Below are 20321 nucleotides of genomic sequence, written 5' to 3' on the forward strand. Positions count from 1 at the left end.
ATTTAGACAAACTTGTATAAAACATCAGCTTCAACAAATAGCTTTATTTAGACAAACTTGTATAAAAAATCAGCTTCAACAAATTATACAGGCAAATATTTAGCTGAAGATAGAAGATAAAAAAGTGAGTGAAATGTTTTTATTTCCTCTGTAAAAGCTTTAATGCAGTGGAAAAGTCAGAGACTGAAGGCTTTGGTCCGAGTCCTGCTGTGGAGATGGAACCATCGAGGAGGTGTCGGAGTAGAACATTATCAGACTAATGAGACGGACACAACCGGAGGATGAGGTCCTCTCTCTCTCTCTCTCTGTGTGTGTGTGTGTGTGTTTTCAGGCTGATCAGTTTAGGTCTCTGAGACTATGAGTCAAAGTAAAAACATAACTGCCAGCAGGGGGCATTCTTCATAAAAAGAACTTTTAGCTGCCTACCTCAGATGTCCCTTTAGAATCTGTTTAGTTCTTAATATCATTGTTGAACAGTTTTGTCCCACATGGAAAAACGTCCCTTCGTTAGTGAAATCCTACTTCATTAACCATCGTCTCTGTGTAACTTGATTATCGTTAATTCTCTCCTCTTGTAAGTTGCTTCAGTTAAAAGCTTCTGCTTCTTGTAAAAATGTGAAGCCCACCTGAAGACTCAGGCTGTCGCCCTAACACCCCGCCCCCCCCGACCCCCCTGGGTGTGTTTCCCCTGCTCGTCCCTAATTGGCTGGACATTCCTGACCTCAGTGTTTACTCCTCTCTTCTTTCCCAACGACGACTCTGTGATGATGGAATCCAGCTTCACTGAACACAGGCGCCTTTGTAATGGTGTTGGTGGTGGGGGGGGTGGTGGTGTGTTTGGGGGGGGGGGGGGGTATTACAGCGTCGTTGGTGAGAGGAGCGACTCCTACTGCAGGGGGAGCCGCTCAGTTACTCCCAACCTGGACTGTGGAGCGGCGGCTGTTGCAGTTTGTGTGAAATAAAAAGAAAGCTGTTGACGCCAGCGTCAGCTCCTGAGGGAGGTGACTCTCAGGAGGAGCAATCACTGTTGCCACCGCTCCACCAGCTGCCCCGTGGCTAATCTGGTGGCTTTTATTAACCAGCTCTTCATGAGTATGCAACAGCTCTGCAATCGGTCCTCACAGCCGGCTCCAAACAGTACCTCTCAGTTCTGTGGCTGCTGCGGTGGAGGTGAGCGCAGGAGTGACTGAACGTTTGTGAAACACAAGCTAACGGCTAATGAAAAACAGTGGGTTCCTGTAGTCAGCTCAAATGTGCTAAACCACCGCTAACATGAAGCAAAATGTATAAAAATAAAAAAGCTAAAAATATATATATATAACAAGTGTTAGAATATCAGAAGTGTTCAGTTCAGATCAGTGGCCACAGAATCAGAGTTTTTTTTTTTTTTTTCTCACACTGGGACAAACTGTCCGTGGACAGATGGCTGTGTTGAGCTGCTTTGATGTTGGCATCGATCGTCGGCTCCATCGATTCGTCCACTGCTGCACAACACTGTGTGATGGATTGATTGGCAGCTCGACAGCCACAGAGAACAGTCAGAGGAGGAGGGCCATTATAGTCTCACCCGTGTGTGTGTGTGTGTGTCTAATTGGTCACGTCACTGGCAGCAGTACTTTGTTGATTCAGAGTTTGGTCAAATCTCAACTTTTCTGGTCGAGCAGTGAATGAACTTTCAAATCAAGTTAATGTTTTGCTAACATTTAGCTGTCGCTGTTCTACGTTTGTCATTGCTAATGTTTGACTTTGGTTGATCGACCGACCGACCGTTGTTATCGACTTTTTCTCGAAGTCACGTCGACTTCCACAGCCAACGACCTGCGTCGTGTTCACATGTCGGTTCTTCTCCTGGTTCTTCTCCTGGTTCTTCTCCTGGTTCTTCTCCTGGTTCTCCTCCTGGTTCTTCTCCTGGTTCTCCTGTTACCTGTGATGAACTTCTCAGCGCTGGTGTCAGACGGAGGAGACGCTGGCAGCCAAAAGGAAGCATTTGTTGAAAAGTATCGACCACTTCCATGAATTTTTCAACAGCTCCTGAAGGCGATGGGCTGTCAGCTGGGTGGTCCTCTCCCTCCCCCCCCCCACTCTCAGATAGGCTGGGTTCAGTCTTTAAAGACTAGTATCCTTGAAGCTCTGGTCACCTGCTCTTCAGATGTGACACTGATGTGAAACAGAAGAAGAAAAAACCAGAACATTTAGTAGAACTGTTGGTCTGTTTGTGTCCGTTCACTCCCGTTGGCTGTCAGTTGATTTGAACCAGTGCTAAAAGTATTGACTGACCTTGTCCGTGTGCACATTGATTTAGATGTTACACAATCAATACCACGATACCGTCTTGTTGCACGTGTAGGTCATGTTATATTTACACGCTTACACCACGGAATATCTTCTAGAAGGATTAAAATATAAAAACAAACCTGAGCCAGTCTAACAGGAACGTTAGCGCCGCTGTCGTGCTCCATCCATCCATGAACCTATGTTGCATTACTGCCACCTACAGGCTGTGTGGTACAGTGTTTCTGGTGAACCAGACCAGTGGTGAGGAGACATGTTGACTCTCCTTATATTTGTTTGTGTGTGTGCATGCGTGTGTGTGTGTCTTCAGAGTCTGCTCCACATCTCAGAGCTCAGATTCTACCGCCCCCCCCACTCTACCCCCATCACCCCCCCAACCCCCCCTTCATGGCTCCCCTGTGTGTGGTCCACATCCAGACCGCTGCTCTGAAAATGAGATGCTGACTCATTTGCTGTTATTTGACTGTTCTCCTCCGGCGCCCCCTGATGGCCCCTGTGAGCTCTCAGAGTCACTGTGTCCTCCACTCAGAGCCATCAACACCTCATCATCACACTCACATTGTTTTTTATTTGTTTCTTTTCTTCTTTTTTTTTCTCCTGTAGCTGCGGCAGAATAAAAAAAAAATCATATTTTTGTCCTAATGTTCAGAAGTTTCTGCTGTTCTCTGGGAGCTGAAGAGTAACCGAGTCTCAGGGGATTTTTTTTTTTTTGTTAAAGTAACTGACATGAATTTTCTGACCTGCTGTAATTGGTGATGTTTATGAACACGGGAGCAGAAGACTCTGCAGGGCGTTGTCTGGTTTTAATTGTTGGGACAGTTACTGTCGTTTGCTCTCGTTTCTGTCCGTTGCTCAGCAGCGGCAGGCGGTCGATGACGAGGGAAAAACAAACACACAAAAACTTACAATAGATTTTTTTTTGCGGTGTGAGAGCGGGGAGAGAAAGTCAGGGCCAGAGGGTGAGTTCAGCTGCTGAGGATCTCCTGAAGGGGTTGGTGAACAGTCAATCCAAACTGTTGCTGGTGAAAATCCACGTCTGTTGGATCTGGAGCTCAACGCTGCCTCGAAGGCACCGCGACGCCAAGGAGGTGGTGGATGAAGCTCTGGGAGGAGGACTGTAACAAGGCACAGAGAGGTTGAAGGACCGGGTCCTGGGTTTGTAGTTCTGGGTCGTAGTGAGTCAGTTTCTGGTACCGAGTCCTTCAGAGCAGCCACTGAGGTCGACTGTTGACTGTGATGTCAGAGACGTTTCCTCCTGACTCCTCCACTCACCTCCTTCTGCTCTGTCTTCTTCTCTCTCTCTCTACAGGGCCTGCGGGAAGTCTGGCTCAACTACCCACCACACCCCCTGCAGGTCAGTGCAGATGTGTTTCATTGTTGATGTTTATTTTGCCCCCCCCCCACCCCCAGCAGCTGGAGTGTTTACTCTCTGCCTCAGCCTGACTTGTAGCTTCGTAGCCGTCACACTCCTCCTTTGTCCGACAGACCCTGAACACATCACCGGTGTTTGTTTGAAACACAGCTCTAGAAGAAGAGATCACAGATGCTGTAACAGGATTACTGGGGGGGGCGGGGAGGGTGAACCGCCCTGGGTTCTCCGGCACCTTCTTCTGGTCCAGTCCTGAAGCTCACTAACACAGTCGACACGTCCAGTAGTGGGCGCTGTAGTCAGGCTGCTGCTGGAGGTCAGACCCCTCAGCTGCTCTGCTGCCTGACGACGACGACCTCCACGGCGTCGCTACATAAGTGGTGATTAGCCTCATCAGAGCCTGCGACTCCCACCGGGGTCCTCCTCTCCCCCAGAGTGGATAATGGCTTTTAAATTGTTCCGAGCTCCTGTTAACTTGATCACATCTTGACCTTTTGGGTCGAGATGATTCAATTTAAGGAGATTCACAGCAGGAGGAGAAAACATCTCCTCTATTATTTCAATTATGGATTGGTGCTGAGGAGACCCCCCCTCAACCCCCGACCCCCCAACCCAGTGTTTGTCAGTACAGTTGGGGTGGGTTCAGTTTTCCTTCTGCTCATCCAAGAAGAAAAACACTAGTGGTTCAGTGAGGTCCAAACAGTGGGAGGTGGAGCTGAGATGGTACGATTGTCAGTCATCAGTGGCCTGACTGGTCACATGACCACATCTAACTGTTGTTGTTGTTGTTGTTGATGATGATGATGAGATGCTTCAGGAACAGACACAGCATCATGTCAGTGAAGATCTGCTCCAGACTCATCTTCTCCTCAGCTCTGATAAAAAAAACACCGTCGTTTTCTCAGGTTGACAACAAAGAAAAATCTGAATTAAAAGGAGACGTCGTCTCGTTCGCTCTCCAAAGACCGGTTTTTGATCTACACAAATACTTCAACCCCTCCTTGAGAGTGAGGAGGTGAACCCCCCCACACCCCCCATCATCAGAACATCATTTTAGGCTGTAGTTTATTAGTAAATTTATCCACGTGTCAAATCTCTTCTTCAGAACTCGAAGACCTCGCCTCTGATTCTGATTCCTGACTGGACAGAAAGTGAATCTTTGAAGCTGATTTCAAAGTTGCCCCCCACCCCCCACCCTGCCCCCCCGCTCCTCACACACAACCTCTGCTGATGATTTTAATTTTTTCCCACTCTCCTCTCCTCGTTTGAAGCCTGGCTGCCAGCCGTCTCCCCCCTGAAGGACGGCTCACGCCCGCCAGGGCTGAACTCGTCAGAAGTCGTTAGTTGTGATGCGTGACATTTAAACGCCTTTCGTTAATTAACGGATCTGGGGAAAAAGGGAAGAAAACCAGGAGAAGCGGAATGTTTCTCTTTGGAAGATGGAACCTTGACTTTCCCGGCAGCGCTCCAATTAAAACGTAACATTTAAAAATACATCTCATCTTGACACGAGGAGTGAAAGGAGGGAAACTGAAAGAACTGTGTACTTGTCATCTCTAAATGAAAACCACAGAGTGGATGTTGGACATGAAGGAATGCAGTGACCATCCTCCCCCCACACACACTCCACAAGGCGTTTCCTTCACAGATGACATCTTAAAAGCAGCATTTTAATCAAATCTTCACATGTCCACACAGAGCTGCCGTTCACTGCTCTCTATTTCTCTGTGGGAAAAGAAGAAGAAAAAAAATTGCGTCCTGGTCAATCTCGCAGTTGGAGCACGCAGAGACCAATTAGATGTTTGGAGCTGCCTAATTAATGCACCCGTAACGATATCTCTTGATTCAACAAACTTTCATGACCATATTTTTTCAGCTTAATGAGTGTCGACACGAGCGGAACGTTCCTGCAGAACCGCACTCTCCAGGTCCATCAACGGCTCTCTGATGTTCAAGGCAGAACGTGAACCGGCTCCTCTGTTGTTTTACATTCCACCGCTGGAAAATACATCCTTGGAAAATACATCCTTAAAAAATACATCCTTAAATTCTCTGGAGTTTTTTTATACGATGTGATGCAGCTGCTGGTGTAAAATAAAACAAACAAAATACTTTACATTGATGCCATTGAAGATCAAACAACTTCAATGAGAAGCTGAACCTTGGACTGTGTCCTAAAAGTACCAGTACTTTCCATCAATGAGGTTCAGTTCTAAGTTTCTTAGGTACAGGGACTAGTTCCCTGAGTTAGTACCATGGAGACTGAGACTAAAACCAGACTTGTTTTCCAGGTCCAGGAGCCTCAGACGGACCGTCAGCTCATCGAGACGTCGCCCGTCCTCCAGAAACTCACCGACTTTGAGAAGTCCATCGGCGTCCTCTTCACACACGTCCGTCTTCTGGCCCGAGCGTTCACTCTGAGGACCGTGGGCTTCAACCACCTCACACTGTGAGTACAGCGCCACCTCAGGGTACAGTCTGTCAAACGCAGCGCTCAGTTAGAGACACCGGGTCCAGGAAGGTTTTATAAACTAGAAAAAGGTCATTGATTTATCCTGTGTTCTTTTTAAACAGTTCCAGCCTCTTCCTTCTCCTCGTCTCTATGCAGTCACCAAAGCATGTGACAGGAAGTGACCTCAGTGTCATGTTTAAATTACCTGAGTGTAAAGTACATTTTTTAATATTTATATATTTTCTGATCCGTGCGTCTAAACCCAGACTTCCAGATCTGAGACAGTCAGAATCCCAGTGGAGCCTCCGCTTTCCATCTCTGTACCTGTGAGGTCACCACCCCAGGGCCTCATGGGAAATGGAGATTTGATTCATTGGCTTGTTTCACAGAGAGGAATGTTTCAAATATTCTTCTTCTAAGAAGACTTTAAAAAAAAAAAAAAGTATTCGGCTTTAAAGTGACAGCATTTTCAGCTCTTTCTCTGGAGGTTTTTAACAATTCAATTAATCGTGTTTTTGTTTTAATTGTCTTCATGTTTCAGTTGTAAAACATTGGAAAATTAAAGTAAAATAGCTTAAAATAAAAAAACCTAAAGTTTCACTGATGACAAAATGAGTCAAAACAGACAGAAATAAACTAAAAACAACAGAGCAAAGAAGAAACACCTGATTTTTTTTTTCTTCGCACTAGGCTTTTATCACAATTTTCTTTTTTAACAAAATTATCTCCCGTTAAACTGTGACCAAATTCACTGGTACTTTTTTTTGTCAGAACTGAGTCAAATCCCATCATCAAAAGTTAATGAAAACATCACAGAGAAAACTAGATATCTACACTGTGAGCCTACCCGTAGGTTAAAGGTTGGTGTTTGTGCCGGTGCTTTAAGGAACTCACCTACCCTGTCTTTAATCTGAGGCGGTTGTGTTTGCAGTAGAGTGTGTTGTGTTTGTTTGGTTGTTGCTTGTTTTTTTGTTTTTTTCTTCTTTAATGAAGCGTCAGAGCGCAGGCTGTGATATTGTAAATATTTTTTACCTCTCAGCTGCTGCACTGACATTTGTTCGATACGCACTAAAGTTACAAACTTTCTACAGAGAGGGCTTTAGAAATCGATCAGAACAGACAGAGAGAGAGATAGAGACAGAGACAGAGAGAGGAACGCTGTTCCAAACATTCCGTTGCCGTCCGGTCTTCACCACGGCTCACTGAAAATGGCTGCTTGGAAAATGTTGCTTGTTTTTGTATAAAACAGTTTCCACTAATGAGCGGCTGCTCTGCAGTTGGAGGTGTTTTCTGATGCAGCAGCAGTAACAGCAGCAGCAGTAGCAGTAACAGCAGCCTCAGCAGAGCTGCTCCCCTCTGTAGCAGCAGCCGCAGCAGCCTCAGCAGCTCTGACAGCTATAGTAAATTAGCTGTGGCAGCTCACCTCTGATATCTTATTGGCAGCCTGCTCTCTGTAATTGCTTGCTTAGTTTTGCCACAAGGACACCGGCCTGTGTGTGTGTCTGTGTGGGGGTGTGTGTGTGTTGTGCACACGCTGATCCATTTCTTGAATGTCAACACTGTGTTCGATCAGTAGAAGGAAAGTTTAGGTCCTGGAACGTCAGACGGAGACAAACAGGAAGAGTCTCACTGTTCACTGTTCAACACTCGAGTTACGTTTGTTTCTGGGCAACTTCTGGTTTAACCTGATAAATATCTGATAATTAAATATCTGTTAATTAAACAGCTGATAATTAAATATCTGTTAAATAAGCTGCTAAATGGATGAGGCACGTTTTAGTTTTTTTAACAGTTCATTTCTAGATATTCTTTTTTTCCTATAATTGCTGTTTTTTTATTGGCTGATGAACAGATAATGTCAGTGGTGGTTAGCTGCAGCTCTGCTGTTCAACCTCAGCTCTGCTCCACGTTCTTCAACCTGACTGGAAATCCATGTCCTCGGCTCGTCTATGTTCACCAGCTCATTAGAAGCTACAGGCACGTTGACCTGGACAAAACCAAGTCACCCACGAGGACCAAAGGTCACGCTGACAAAGGTCACCGCGCAGTGATGGGGAAAGGTGGGGGGGGGGTCAAACATCCAGGTCCAGCAGAAGATGAAGATGAAGAATGTTTGACCTTCAGTCAGTTGATGCACAAGTAGAGGACAGACAGGGAGGGCCAATGGAGGCTCACGGCCTCTAGGTGGAGCTGTCGTAGTAGAACAACAGATTTATTTCTGTTATAGAGAACAACAGGTTGACTCTCAGCTGGAGTTCAGTTTTTGTTTGTTTGTTTGTTTCATACATTCACGGCAGTAAAAACTCCATAAACCTGGAGTGGATTTAAATATAAGGTTGGAACTTTAAAAAGAAAAGAAAATCAGCAAACCTCTGGCCAAGTTCCTTCCCTTCACCCTCCCCCTCTCTCTCACCTCCTTGTCCTCCTCCTTCAGACTCCAGCCTGAGCTCCTTCATTAGCTCGCTGTAGGAGTTTGAACCCACATCGGTTCTGGGCGTGTCAGGGAATATAAATACACCAGCCCCGTGCCCCCGCCCCACCTGTAGGCGGCGTAGACCGGGTATAAAATTATAAAGTAACAGCAGTGTTTACAGGAGTTGGTGCCAGGATTCCTGAAAATAGACCTTCACCACTGGTTAGATCCAGGGACGGTTCTGGAGTCTGTCAGGTGTTCTTCTCCGACGTTCCCTGGAAACGTGCTGTTTTACTGCTGTGTTCTAAGTATGTTCTCATAAATAACCATCCCTGATTGGTCGTGGCATCTGTCAGCGCTGCTGCTGCTCCCAGAGGCCAGACGGTGTAAATTAGAGAACACGGAGCTTCTGTGTGGATGAAGGTTGGAGGAGTGACGTTCATTTCCTTACTCTCTCGCCCTTTTATCTCCTCTCTCTCCTCCAGGGGCCACAACCAGAGGATGGAGTTCCTGGGAGACTCCATCATGCAGCTGGTGGCCACGGAGTATCTCTTCATCCACTTCCCTGACCATCATGAAGGACATTTAACAGTAAGTCTGACTGACACTGACACTGACCCCCCCGCACTCCCTCAAAAAGACTTTTCTTTGTCAGGAAAATCACTGTTGAAGTGTTTTCATCACCTGTGACATTTAAGTCTGTTGAAGTTTGAACTTCTCTGAATTTATAAATATATGATTCTGGGCCAGATGTGTGGGTCTGACCCACTTTTACAGACCACATTACTTTGGTTTGATCCCCCTCTTCTAACTGCCCACCTGCAGTGAACCACTCCTTCACAGCGCGCGCCCCCCCCCTTCTCTGATCGACGTCGTCCGTTGTTCATCTCTGTTTCTTAGTTACACTTTTTTTTTTGTCAGCACTTTCTTTCCTGGAGCTGTCAGGTGAAAACTAAAGTTGTGTTTGGGCACAAAAGACGAGGATCACACAAACGATGTCTGTGTTTCTGACGGCGTCAAACCCCCACCCCAGGACCCCCACCACCACCACCACCCTCCACCCCTTCCTTTTCCTTTTTTTTCCTCTAATGGACGTGGAGCGCTGCGACCACTCCAGGCTGTGTGATTGAACTGGTGTTAAAGTGAATAAGAGCCTGTGTCGTTTAGACGCTCGCTCCTGGATGTTCCTCACACATGAAGCCTTGATGTTCTCCTATAAAAGCTTCCATCAGCGTTTGTGGAGCGGCTGAAAGCTTCAGTGCTGCCAAAGCCCCAGAGTCAAGACGCCGAACATCTGAAATGGATTTAAAGAAAAGAGAAAAATCTTCAATTCAACTCGTGTGTGTGTGTGTGTTTGTGTGTTTGTCCTTTCACAGACCTCAGTGCGGTTCTGTCCTAACGCGTGATTGGCTCAGCTTAAAGTCACAATCTAATATTTAACAGAACGACTGAAACATTAACATCACAGTAGAACTCTCTGTCCTTTGAAGTGCTTTTAAAAAAAGAAACATTTTTGTGTGTCATGATCTGGAAAAATAACCAATCAGAGTAAAGCCCGTGCTGCCTTCACTGACCCAGTGGAAAATGAAACTCCTGAATGAATTCTGAAGTAGATTCTTATTTGTATTTTTTTGTAAATAAAAAAAAAATAGAGATACTGTTGTTGAGCACATTAGTGACCCCTGGTGTTTGTCTGCAGCTTCTCCGCAGCTCCCTGGTCAACAACAGAACACAGGCCAAAGTAGCCGAGGAGCTGGGGATGCAGGAGTTCGCCATCACCAACGACAAAACCAAACGACCGGTGGCTCTGAGGACCAAGACCCTGGCCGACCTGCTGGAGTGTACGTCAGAACCAGAACAGTACAGAACCAGAACCAGAACAGTACAGAACCAGAACCAGAACAGAACAGAACCAGAACAGTCACAGTTTAATACAACACTCAGGTTTATTTGATGAATTCTCAGTTGACTGAGAAATAAAATATAAAATAATGAATCCACATGGATGGACTGACGTTAAATTTCACTTCAGTACCGACGGTCACTTTAACTTTTGTTTTGTCATACAATCCAAATTTTCTTCATTGAATCTTGAATATTGTTTGACCACAGTGTTGTTTGTTCCAGTTCTGATGTGGAACGTGAACCGACTTTGTTCATTTGAGTCTCTGTTTTCTGTTGTGCAGCGTTCATCGCAGCTCTGTACATCGATAAGGACCTGGAGTACGTGCACACCTTCATGAACGTCTGCTTCTTCCCTCGGTTGAAGGTGAGTCCAGAGACACGGTGGACCTCCCGCCGTCGGCTATTTCAGTCTTTGTCAATGGGAGTCACAGAGTGGGTGGTGTTCTCACCTCCACCCACTCTGTGTGAGCGGCTGACGGGGAGTATTTTTGGGACTGGGATCAATTCTGACTGGAAACTGGTGAAAGGAGGAAGAGGAGGAAGAGGAGGAGGAGTATTTTTAGGAAGGAGTTCTAACAGGAGCCACAGCTCTGGTTTTCTGATACTTTTCTAATTTGTTTAAGTAAAATCCAAATTGTGATTTTGTTTATTTTGGGAACTTGATCTTTAGCTGTGGGTCATGTGACCCCTGTCATGTGACCCCTGTCTTGTCTTAATGTGAACAGATTTTTAGATCAGCATCAGAGACGACACTTTAAAGTCATGTCTTCTTCTGTAGCTGCACCCCTGTCAACTCCCACCTACACACACACACACACTGTATGTATGTGTATGTGTGTGTGTGTGTGTGAGAACAGCAGACTAATTGCTGTCTTGCTGAGGTTCTCCTGGGAGAAGGAGTCGAGCTCTGAGGCCTGCTCCTTGGGAAACAGTGTGTGTGTGTGAATACACACTCAGACTCAAATGGACTTCTTACGCCTGTAAAATTGAGTCAAAATATTTTTAATCTTCCCTCATTTTCCTTTTTTTTTTTTTGCCAAATTGTGAATAACTTTCTTTCATCCTAAATGTTTTGCTAATTTTTAGCCATGTTTGAAATATTTTGGATAACTCTTAGTTTCAACAGTGCTAACATTTTTCACACCGTGTAGACGATTTGTCGGTGGTTGTTGGTGTGAAAATACATTGTGTTTATTTTCAGAACATCTGGAGCTAAAAGTTTAGCTGTCATTTAGTTACACCTGCTGATGTTCTAACTCATTTACATCGAGCTTTTATTAAAACTTTCACTTGGATTTTCTCTGAAGTATTAAAGTCATTAGTGACGTGGATGATCCTAGTGGTGAAAAAGTCATAGACATTTTTATGATATTTTGTTTCCTGATGTCGTATCAATATTGGTGTTTTTTTATTACATTTAGCAGAGAATCCCAGCGGTGCTTTGTGCTGTTCGTTATTAGACTGAGTTTAATTTTGGTCCTTCAGAACGTTGACATGAACATGATTCATGGACATGAACCGGTCTGAGGAGCAGGAAAAGGTCGCTGACCTCTGGTTTAAAGTTTATCTGTGCTGCAGTAATGACTGGTGGTGAATCTCTGCTTCACCGTTAGCTCTTTTCAAAACAGCCAAACTCGTCTGCGGCAGCGACGCGTCCCCAGAGAGAGGAAGAGTGGGGAAGAGGAAAAAGGAAATGAGAGGAAGTAAAGCGGGAGGTTTTAGGAGCCGCAGTCAGCCGTAAAGCACAAGTCGAGGAGAGTGCGAGCCACAGAAGTGGAAACGCTCTTTGTGGAAAATTAATAGAAGCAGACAGTTGTGCGTTTTTATGAGGAGGCTGCCTCCCTGGTAATGGAAGAGCTTTTAGAAGTCCCTGTAGGATCAGAGAAATGTATCAGCGCCGCTCACCTGGGAGACTCCCAGACGCTCTTTATTCCTGCGCTGGGATTGGCTTTTTGTCTTTAAGTAGCCGGTGATTTGTGGTCGGCATGAAGCCGCAGAGGAAATGAGCGAGTGGTGGAGGGAAAGAAATGTCAGGAATGAAATAAAAGCAGGAGCGAAGTCTGGAGCTGCAGAGGATTTGGTTATATCTCTGTTTTCTTTTTAATAAAAAAATAAACCGACTGACGTTTGTGTGTGTGTGTGTGTGTGTGTGTGTGTGTTTGTGTGTGTTTGTTTCTATTTCCAGGAGTTTATTCTGAACCAGGACTGGAACGACCCAAAGTCTCAGCTGCAGCAGTGCTGTTTGACCCTCAGAACCGAGGGCAAGGAGCCTGACATCCCACTGTACAAGTAGGTATCACAGTACACACACACACACACACACACACTCTTCTCAGAAACTGAAACATTCAAAAAATAGTTCCTGAGAATTCATCTGTTCAGAGAAGAAACTCAACTTCCTGTTTCCCTTTGGTTTCTGAAAATGTTTTTTTTTGACTCCTCACAAAGAGGTCAAAGAGTTTTAAGAGATTTACATTTTATTAGGATATTCAGTACCTGCAGTATTTGTGGTACCTGCAGTATTTGTGGTACCTGCAGTACCTGCAGTATTTGCGGTACCTGCAGTAAACGTCTGTGCGGCTCCAGACGAGGCTCGGTGTAAACAGAAGAGACGAGGATTATTTACTGACGCCTTTTCCGTCTGTTTTTCTTCATCTTCACTAAAGCTCCTTGTAAATAAACAAACATCCTCCATGTTGGCCCCAAAGGTCAGAGGTCAGATGTTGTTCAGCCGAGGCGTGTTTGTCCTGGACAAACAGAGAGAACACAGACGAAGGAGAGGATTCTCTTTTTTTCGTGTTAAACTGAAAACATTGGATTCTTATTTCCATCAGCGCCTCCTGCTGGTTCTCCTCTGTTTATTGTTTTGTCCGTCAGTCTGAAGAACTGCTGCGTCTCTGCACTGCTGTACGTTTTCTCACCTTAAATTTTTGAAGTTTCACCCAAAAATCATCTGCACCAACGTGTTACACTATTTTATATCAAAGTCTAACGTCGTTTGAGGTGTTTTTCTAAATGAAACTTCTTTTTAAGTTTACTCCACCTGATCAGAGTTTGTTTAAACCAACTCTTTTAGCTTCAGTGTCTTTAGGTTCTTGAAGTATAATTTGGAGAATCTCTTTTAAACACTTCATTAGTGAAGTAACGACGCATCGTGAATCGGTTACAAATCGACACAAACTTTCATTGGTTGAAATAAAAAAATGAACATCAAGGTGTGAGGAGGCGGCGGCGGCTGGTCGTACCAGGACTCCACACACACCTCCCTGGTTCCTCTTGGTCGCCCTCTCTCACTTCATCGGTGTTATAATTCAACCTGACTCTGTCTTTTCCGCCTTCCTGCTGGGGTTTGTCTGTAACCCTCCAGCTCAGGAGTCTTGTTTGTTGCTAACATGCTACGTGCTACTTCATTTGTAAGTGAGAGTGGAGGCTGAATTATTGATGGACCCGTCATAAGTGACCACAGTGCATTAAAAATTGACAGCACTCCTGAAATAAGTAAATTGTCTGTGAATAATTTACAGCGACTCCCAGCGCGAGACGGAGATGTTTATGCTAATGTTAACATTTCAAACATCGTCGGAGTTTGGTCTGGATCCTGTTTGGACGGGAATCTGGACCAAAGTGATGGCTGTCAGTTATGGTTTTGATTTGAATAATTCAATTCTGAGGAGCTCAGACTGCAGGAACTGGAGACAGTACCAGGAACTGGAGACAGTACCAGGAACTGGAGACAGTACCAGGAACTGTGTGTGTCTAGTCATTAATTCAGCTGCACTAGTTTAGGTAACCTCTAAATATTGATGAACAATTATTATATTTAATGATTGAACTGGATCTGTACAAAGTAAACCAAGACCCCACCTCCCCCCAGGTCCAAACAGCAGAAGAGCTTTTATTTGTATTGATCATGTCTCTGTGAATGTCCAGGACCCTGCAGACGGTTGGACCCTCACACGCTCGCACCTACACCGTGGCTGTGTATTTCAAAGGAGAGAGAATTGGCTGTGGTAAAGGCCCAAGGTGAGTAATGATGGTACAGTCCAAGACACACACACACTGACACACACACACACGCTCGCTCTCTGTCCCTGGCTCTTTTTTTAGTGCCCCACTAATGGGCTGGAGAATAATGGCGGCGTTTTATTGATGGTGTTTATTATGGCAATTAAGCTCTTGTTGGCCCGGTTCTATCAAGAGACACATTATGTAGAATGAAAACGGATCGATTCATTATTGATCTGACGTAAATTAGGTTATGGAAATATCACTTTGTGAAGAAGACGACGACGAAGATGATGATGAAGAAGAAGAAGAAGCAGACGGAGGTGAAGATGTGAAACTGTGTCTAAGACTTTGTTTACATTGTTACGTTAGCAGCATTAGCTCGTCTTATTTTAAGGATCAGTCCTACCAAAGTGAAGCTAAGCTAACCCTGCTAACACCGTCTTCTCTAGTCCTGGTCAGTGTCGATGGTAGAAACCTCACTGATGTTCACAGGAACAAGTACGAACAAGTACTCTGAACACGAGTACCTGCTACTGCAGTTTTTCTTTTTGTCTTCTGTTTGATGTTCCTCCAAACACTCACGCAGAAATGGAACCGTCCCTTTAACGGATAACGCTTGAATAATAAAATGTTTGTCGCCTTAAGTTTACAGTCTCCTAAAAAGACTGAAGAAGAAACAGGACTGCTTTACTGACACACACACACACACACACCAGGGAACAGTGACTGTCAACAGAGCTGGGAATATTTTTACCTTCAGAAATGTGTGAACAGATTTTCCTGCCATTGTTCTGTAGAAAAGAGGTTTTTTTTTTTGTCACAGCGAGAACGAACGGCTCTGATGATAATCCTCTTAATATTAGGCTTCACTCAGGTTTTATTCACTGACGTTCAGGGGGAAAAGGACAATTTGATTATTCTAACCTTTCGTTATTCTCTCTCTCTCTCTCTTTTTTTATTTTACAAATATTTCTAATCTAGCATCCAGCAGGCAGAGATGGGAGCAGCCATGGATGCACTCGAGAAATGTGAGTTGGTTTTGTTGTTTTTTTTTTAAACACACACCTGTCTTCTTCTGTGCAGTAAACACACACACACATTTTCTCACACGTTCACACTCCAACACCCCGAGCCTGTGTGTTGAACATTAGCCCTGGCGTGTACAGTGTGCGGCGAAGGCTGGCAGCGGGCGGCGGCCGCAGCAGCCGTTTGGCCGCGGCTCACAGGACATTAGGTCGTTTGAAGTGTTTGCCCAGAGCTCAGGCAGGAGGCCCACACACACACACACACACAGGCACAGGCTGAGCGCCCCCACCAGGTCCGTCCGCCCCGAGGGACCGTGGGAGGTGGGCTGTGGTGGAGCAGGAAAGCAGAGCGCCACCGCTGGTCAGTCCTGGTCAGGCGGTGTCAGTGTGCCAGGAACCTGACAGGCTGGAAACATGGCCGCCTGCAGGGGTCTGGAGTTTGAACAGATCTGAGCCACTTCAACAGATTACTCATTAAATAACCTCCATTAAGATCCAGACTCCTCCAGCGACGACCTGGAGAGTTGAACTCCAAAACCAAACTCCACAGAGAAAGTGGTTGATTTTACATCACGTCACACTGAAGGCTCTTCACCCACTGAAGGCTCTTTTAATAATTTAAATGTGTTATTTTCTGACTTGAGTTTATGACGTGATCAGTTAGAGGCAGATCACCGACACAAGTTAACCACACGAGGCAGCAGCCAATCAGAAGCTTCTGTGTCACTGACAGCCTAAAATGGCAGTTTTCTCTATGGACTTTTGAACATGAAATTCACAAAGATTGACTCTTTATATGTCTTACTCTTTCCAACAACATTTTACAACTACAGAAAAAAATAAAATAAAATTTCCACCAACAAAGTCCATAGAGAAAATCCATCATTTTAGCTCACAGGGACAATGGCCCACTGCTGCCTCGTGTGGTCAGTTCCAGTCACCTAGACACATTAATAACATTTATAGCCCAAGTCACAAAACAGTTTGAATAAGTGATGAAGAGACTGAATCAGTTCTGTTTACAGAGATGTGAAAGTTGTTGTTTTTTTCTATGGACTTTGGCACAGGACAGTGGACAGAGTTGTACTTCCTGTCTGTGAAGACATCTCTGGGCAACAGTCGGATGTGAGAGCGGAGTTAACGCGGTGTAGACTTGAACAGGCACTGATTGCAGATGTAATTTCACAGTGAGTGCATGAATAGGTCGGCTCTGCGGAGGAATGTTTGGATGTTTCACCCTCTGACCAACACATTAATCAGACGCTCACTTCTTCCCATTTCTGGGCTAATTAGTCGGAGCGAACACAAATGTCTTTGTGCGAGCGGACCGGCGGCGCGTCGGGGGGGCGAGGGGGGGTCACGAAGGTCGCTCTTTGATTTCATTTGCCTGATAAAGGAAGTGTTGAGGCCGTGGTGATGGATGCTGTTGTGGTGGAACATTAGTGTTGGGCTGATGTTGGAGTCTCCGTCAGAGGTCGGAGGTCACTGCACACCATCTCTGTCTGCGTCTCCAGAGGACAACGCTCCTCCTGCAGCTCCTCTTCTCTCACCCAACTCTTCTGTCACTGTGATTGATAGATGCTCCTCGCTGCTAAATGGATGTTCCCCCCCTTTTGACCCCCCCCTCATAAATTGTGGTTTTGCTGTGACTAGATTAACAATGATGTGGTAAAAGGTCATTTCATTTAAAACCTAGTCTCCCTGTAGAAACATTTTCTTTTTCTTCCCCTCTTCCTCCTCCTCTTCCTCCTCCTTCTCAGTCTTTTCTTCTTCTTTTTCACTGAAGAAACTTCTAGACTGTCTCTGATTTTCTACTGGATCTTAGAAATGAAGAAACACCATTAGGACCTTTAGCACATTAGCATGTTAGCATGTTAGGTTAGCACGTCATTATCTTCAGGCAGTTAGTGATGCATTAGCATGTAGCCTAGGGCCTTAGGGTTTTTCAGTGGAAATTGAGTGTACGTTGAATTAGCATATATTAGCAGTGAGCTAGTACGTAGCATCTGCCCGACCACACATGGTGCGTTCTCTGTGCACCAGCAGGTGTTAATTAGTTTTTAACAATAAAAAAACTGTTGAATTTAATTAAATTTTTATTAGGTTTTTAACTGTTTTGACCAACACTCGTGGATTGTTGTTTTAACAGACGGTCTGTTCTCATTTGTCCAAAGAGCGGACTAATCCGGGACTCGAGACACCCGTTGATTATCTTGTCCACCGTCTCCTCTCTGGTTCTAAAACCGTCCCCACTCCTGGAATCCAACGTCTTCCTTGCTGATCTTGTCAGGATTCATTTCCATGTTTTATTTAAGGCCCGCTCCTCCTCCACCGCCAGGATCGCTTTGAAATCGCACGGAAACTTTTCCGTTTGTGCAGCCGAGGATATTTCTCCTCGGCTGACAGAGCGGTGGATGTCTGCGCTGGAGCTGAGACGCAGCAGTGTTCAGTCAGACAGCTCACAGCTCATTACAGGAGCCCACGGCCCCACGCTCGCTGCTCGCTCTCTGCAGAACCTCATTCACACTTTTATTATTTGATGGCTCCACAGTTTTGACAGTCTCCTGCCTGTTTCTGTCAGAGCAAAATTAAATGTTAACCAAGGCTCAGACCTGGAGAAACATGAGTGCAAACAAATGAAGCTGAGAGCAGCCAGGTACAGAAGGAGCTATCGACCAGAGCAGAGAAGGAGGAGGAGGCAGGAGGAGGCAGGAGGAGGCAGGAAGCTGCGCTGCAGTGTTTGTCTTCAGGCCCTCAGGCTGCAGGAACACGGTACTGTTCAGTCTCAGGGAGCATCAAATATACATGGAAAGGGCTTAAGTATTTCTCCTTCATCGTTGCTGATAGTTCTGCTCTTGTTCAAAGTCTCCAGCTGCTCCTCAAACTCACTCCTCAAGCTGCTCTGCTAACTTTTAGCTGCCGTGCTTCAGAGAACTTTTACTGTTGATGCTTCAGTCTTTAACAGGTCTGTAGTTTCAGCTTCTCCTACACAAACTTTAGCTTCTTTTCTGTGTTTGTGGTGTTTGATGCTAGGCTAACATTTAGTGCAGTTCTAGCTACGCAGCTGTTTCTCCATACACTCATACATAACACTGAAAACCTACTTATCTGAACTACTGTATTTTATGCTAACGTTTAGCTAGTTTACGCAGACACTACACAGTAACATTTTTATGCTAATCCTGAGGAACAGGGTAAATATTTACAAACTAACTTTTAACCTTTGTTGCTGTGTTTATCTCTGGGTGTAAACTTTAAATTCTGCAGATTTTCTCTCCATGTAAACATCTGATTAATTTCACAGAGACTCGTGCTTCTGTCTAAAGTCTAGCCTTCTCTCTCCCTCTCCCTCTCTCTCTCTCTCTCTCTCTCTAAAGCCTGTTTCTCAAACAATGAGGTTTGTGTTGAATAGAGACGGTTCCTCCTTCAGGAGCTGCTTGCTGCAGGGGAGCTTCATTCTTTTCTAAACCTCTTAATCTCAGGATGAGGGCGTTGGGTGGAAGGAGGCAGAGAAAAGTACAGTATTCAGGGGTTTTTATTCGCTGCCTTCAGTCTTTTGTTTGCCCCGTGGCAGAAAATTCTTCAGCTGCTGTGATGAAGGTTCACGGTCGGAGTGTGGACTTGGTTTGTGTTCAAACTGAAGTCAACTCTTAACCAGCAGTTGGTGATGATTTCACCAGTTTGTTTATTCAGAAACACACTGATATGAGAGCGGTCTTGAACTCTGACCTCTGTCTCCATGTCCTCATCCTCCGTCTCCTTGTCTTTGTCCACCCTCGTCCTCAGATAACTTCCCACAGATGGCTCATCAGAAGCGCTTCATCGAGCGGAAATATCGGCAGGAGCTGAAAGAGATGAGACGGGAGCGGGAGCGGCAGGAGATCGGGAGCGACGAGGCGGAGGAATGTCGGAAGTGACGGCAGCAACGGAAGCCCCGTTGTCCAATCGGGAGGACGGGTCTGTCAGGAAATGATTGACATCCAGAACGGAGGTGTGGACAGTACGTTCCCAAAGTTCCACGAGAACCTGAGGAGAACACAGGTGACACTGCAGTTTCTTGTTTAGAACCAGAGGAGGTTCTTTGTTGGACCTTCCTGATCCACATCCAGGACTTTTAAAAACCACAAGTCTGTGTTCATGGCTCAGACAAAGTGAGAGGAAACGGAAGTTTGACTTTGAATGTTAAGTTAAAACTCTTAGAAATAGTTCCTTTTTTATCGTTCTTCTTCTTTGCTAATGTCTTCAGGTCCATCATTCTTCAGGTCAAACTTTGAAGAACCGGTTTGTAGGATTTAGGCCTTGAAAAGTTTTGAACACCATTCAATAACTCCATGAAAGTTTAAAGTTAAAAGTCAGGAATTGACAACTGGCTCATTTTTAAAAACTCCCGCTGCTTCGACCTTTGATCTCTGGGGTGATGGACCAGTGTTGTTGAAAAACCTTGTCAGAAATTTGAAAAGTTTTCAAATCTTTGGATTTTAGCTGTGTTTACCACAGGTGTGGCCACATGACCCAGCACTGACCCCAAAGGTCAACAAGGTGCAGCACTGACCCCGCTGCCAGGTGGGCTTAGTTCTAGTCATCCGGCACCTGGGTGGCAGGTGAACCCAGTCCAAGTAGACGCCCGGACCCGGTAAGTGCTGCCACCTGATGGTTGGTTTCTTGTTGGTAAATTCTACGAATTGGACCTTTAAAATCTTCAAACCCACAACCTCAGCGTGTTTCTGTCGCGTTGCCAAAACAAACCTGCAGAAATGATGTTTTAATCCGAGTGTGAAACGTTAAATAAATATCAACTTAATCCGAGTGTGAAACGTTAAATAAAAATCAACGTAAGATTGTAAATAAATATAAAAC

At 45.2% G+C, this 20321-nt stretch overlaps 1 protein-coding gene across 1 annotated transcript in view; it reads left to right on the forward strand.

The window, feature by feature from the left end:
- The window catches only part of drosha (drosha ribonuclease III), a 62179-nt gene that overhangs the window by 36444 nt on the left and 5414 nt on the right, over nucleotides 1-20321 (forward strand). The window contains exons 24-32 of the mRNA XM_008308323.3: nucleotides 3602-3646; nucleotides 5953-6110; nucleotides 9012-9117; nucleotides 10226-10367; nucleotides 10713-10795; nucleotides 12617-12720; nucleotides 14362-14454; nucleotides 15421-15467; nucleotides 19251-20097. Coding sequence (XP_008306545.1) covers nucleotides 3602-3646; nucleotides 5953-6110; nucleotides 9012-9117; nucleotides 10226-10367; nucleotides 10713-10795; nucleotides 12617-12720; nucleotides 14362-14454; nucleotides 15421-15467; nucleotides 19251-19381 — 909 coding nt within the window. The 3' untranslated portion in view covers nucleotides 19382-20097. The remainder of the gene's footprint in view (nucleotides 1-3601; nucleotides 3647-5952; nucleotides 6111-9011; nucleotides 9118-10225; nucleotides 10368-10712; nucleotides 10796-12616; nucleotides 12721-14361; nucleotides 14455-15420; nucleotides 15468-19250; nucleotides 20098-20321) is intronic.

This window comes from Cynoglossus semilaevis, chromosome 3, assembly GCF_000523025.1.
Source record: "Cynoglossus semilaevis isolate Cse_v1.0 chromosome 3, Cse_v1.0, whole genome shotgun sequence".
NCBI classification, from domain to species: domain Eukaryota; kingdom Metazoa; phylum Chordata; class Actinopteri; order Pleuronectiformes; family Cynoglossidae; genus Cynoglossus; species Cynoglossus semilaevis.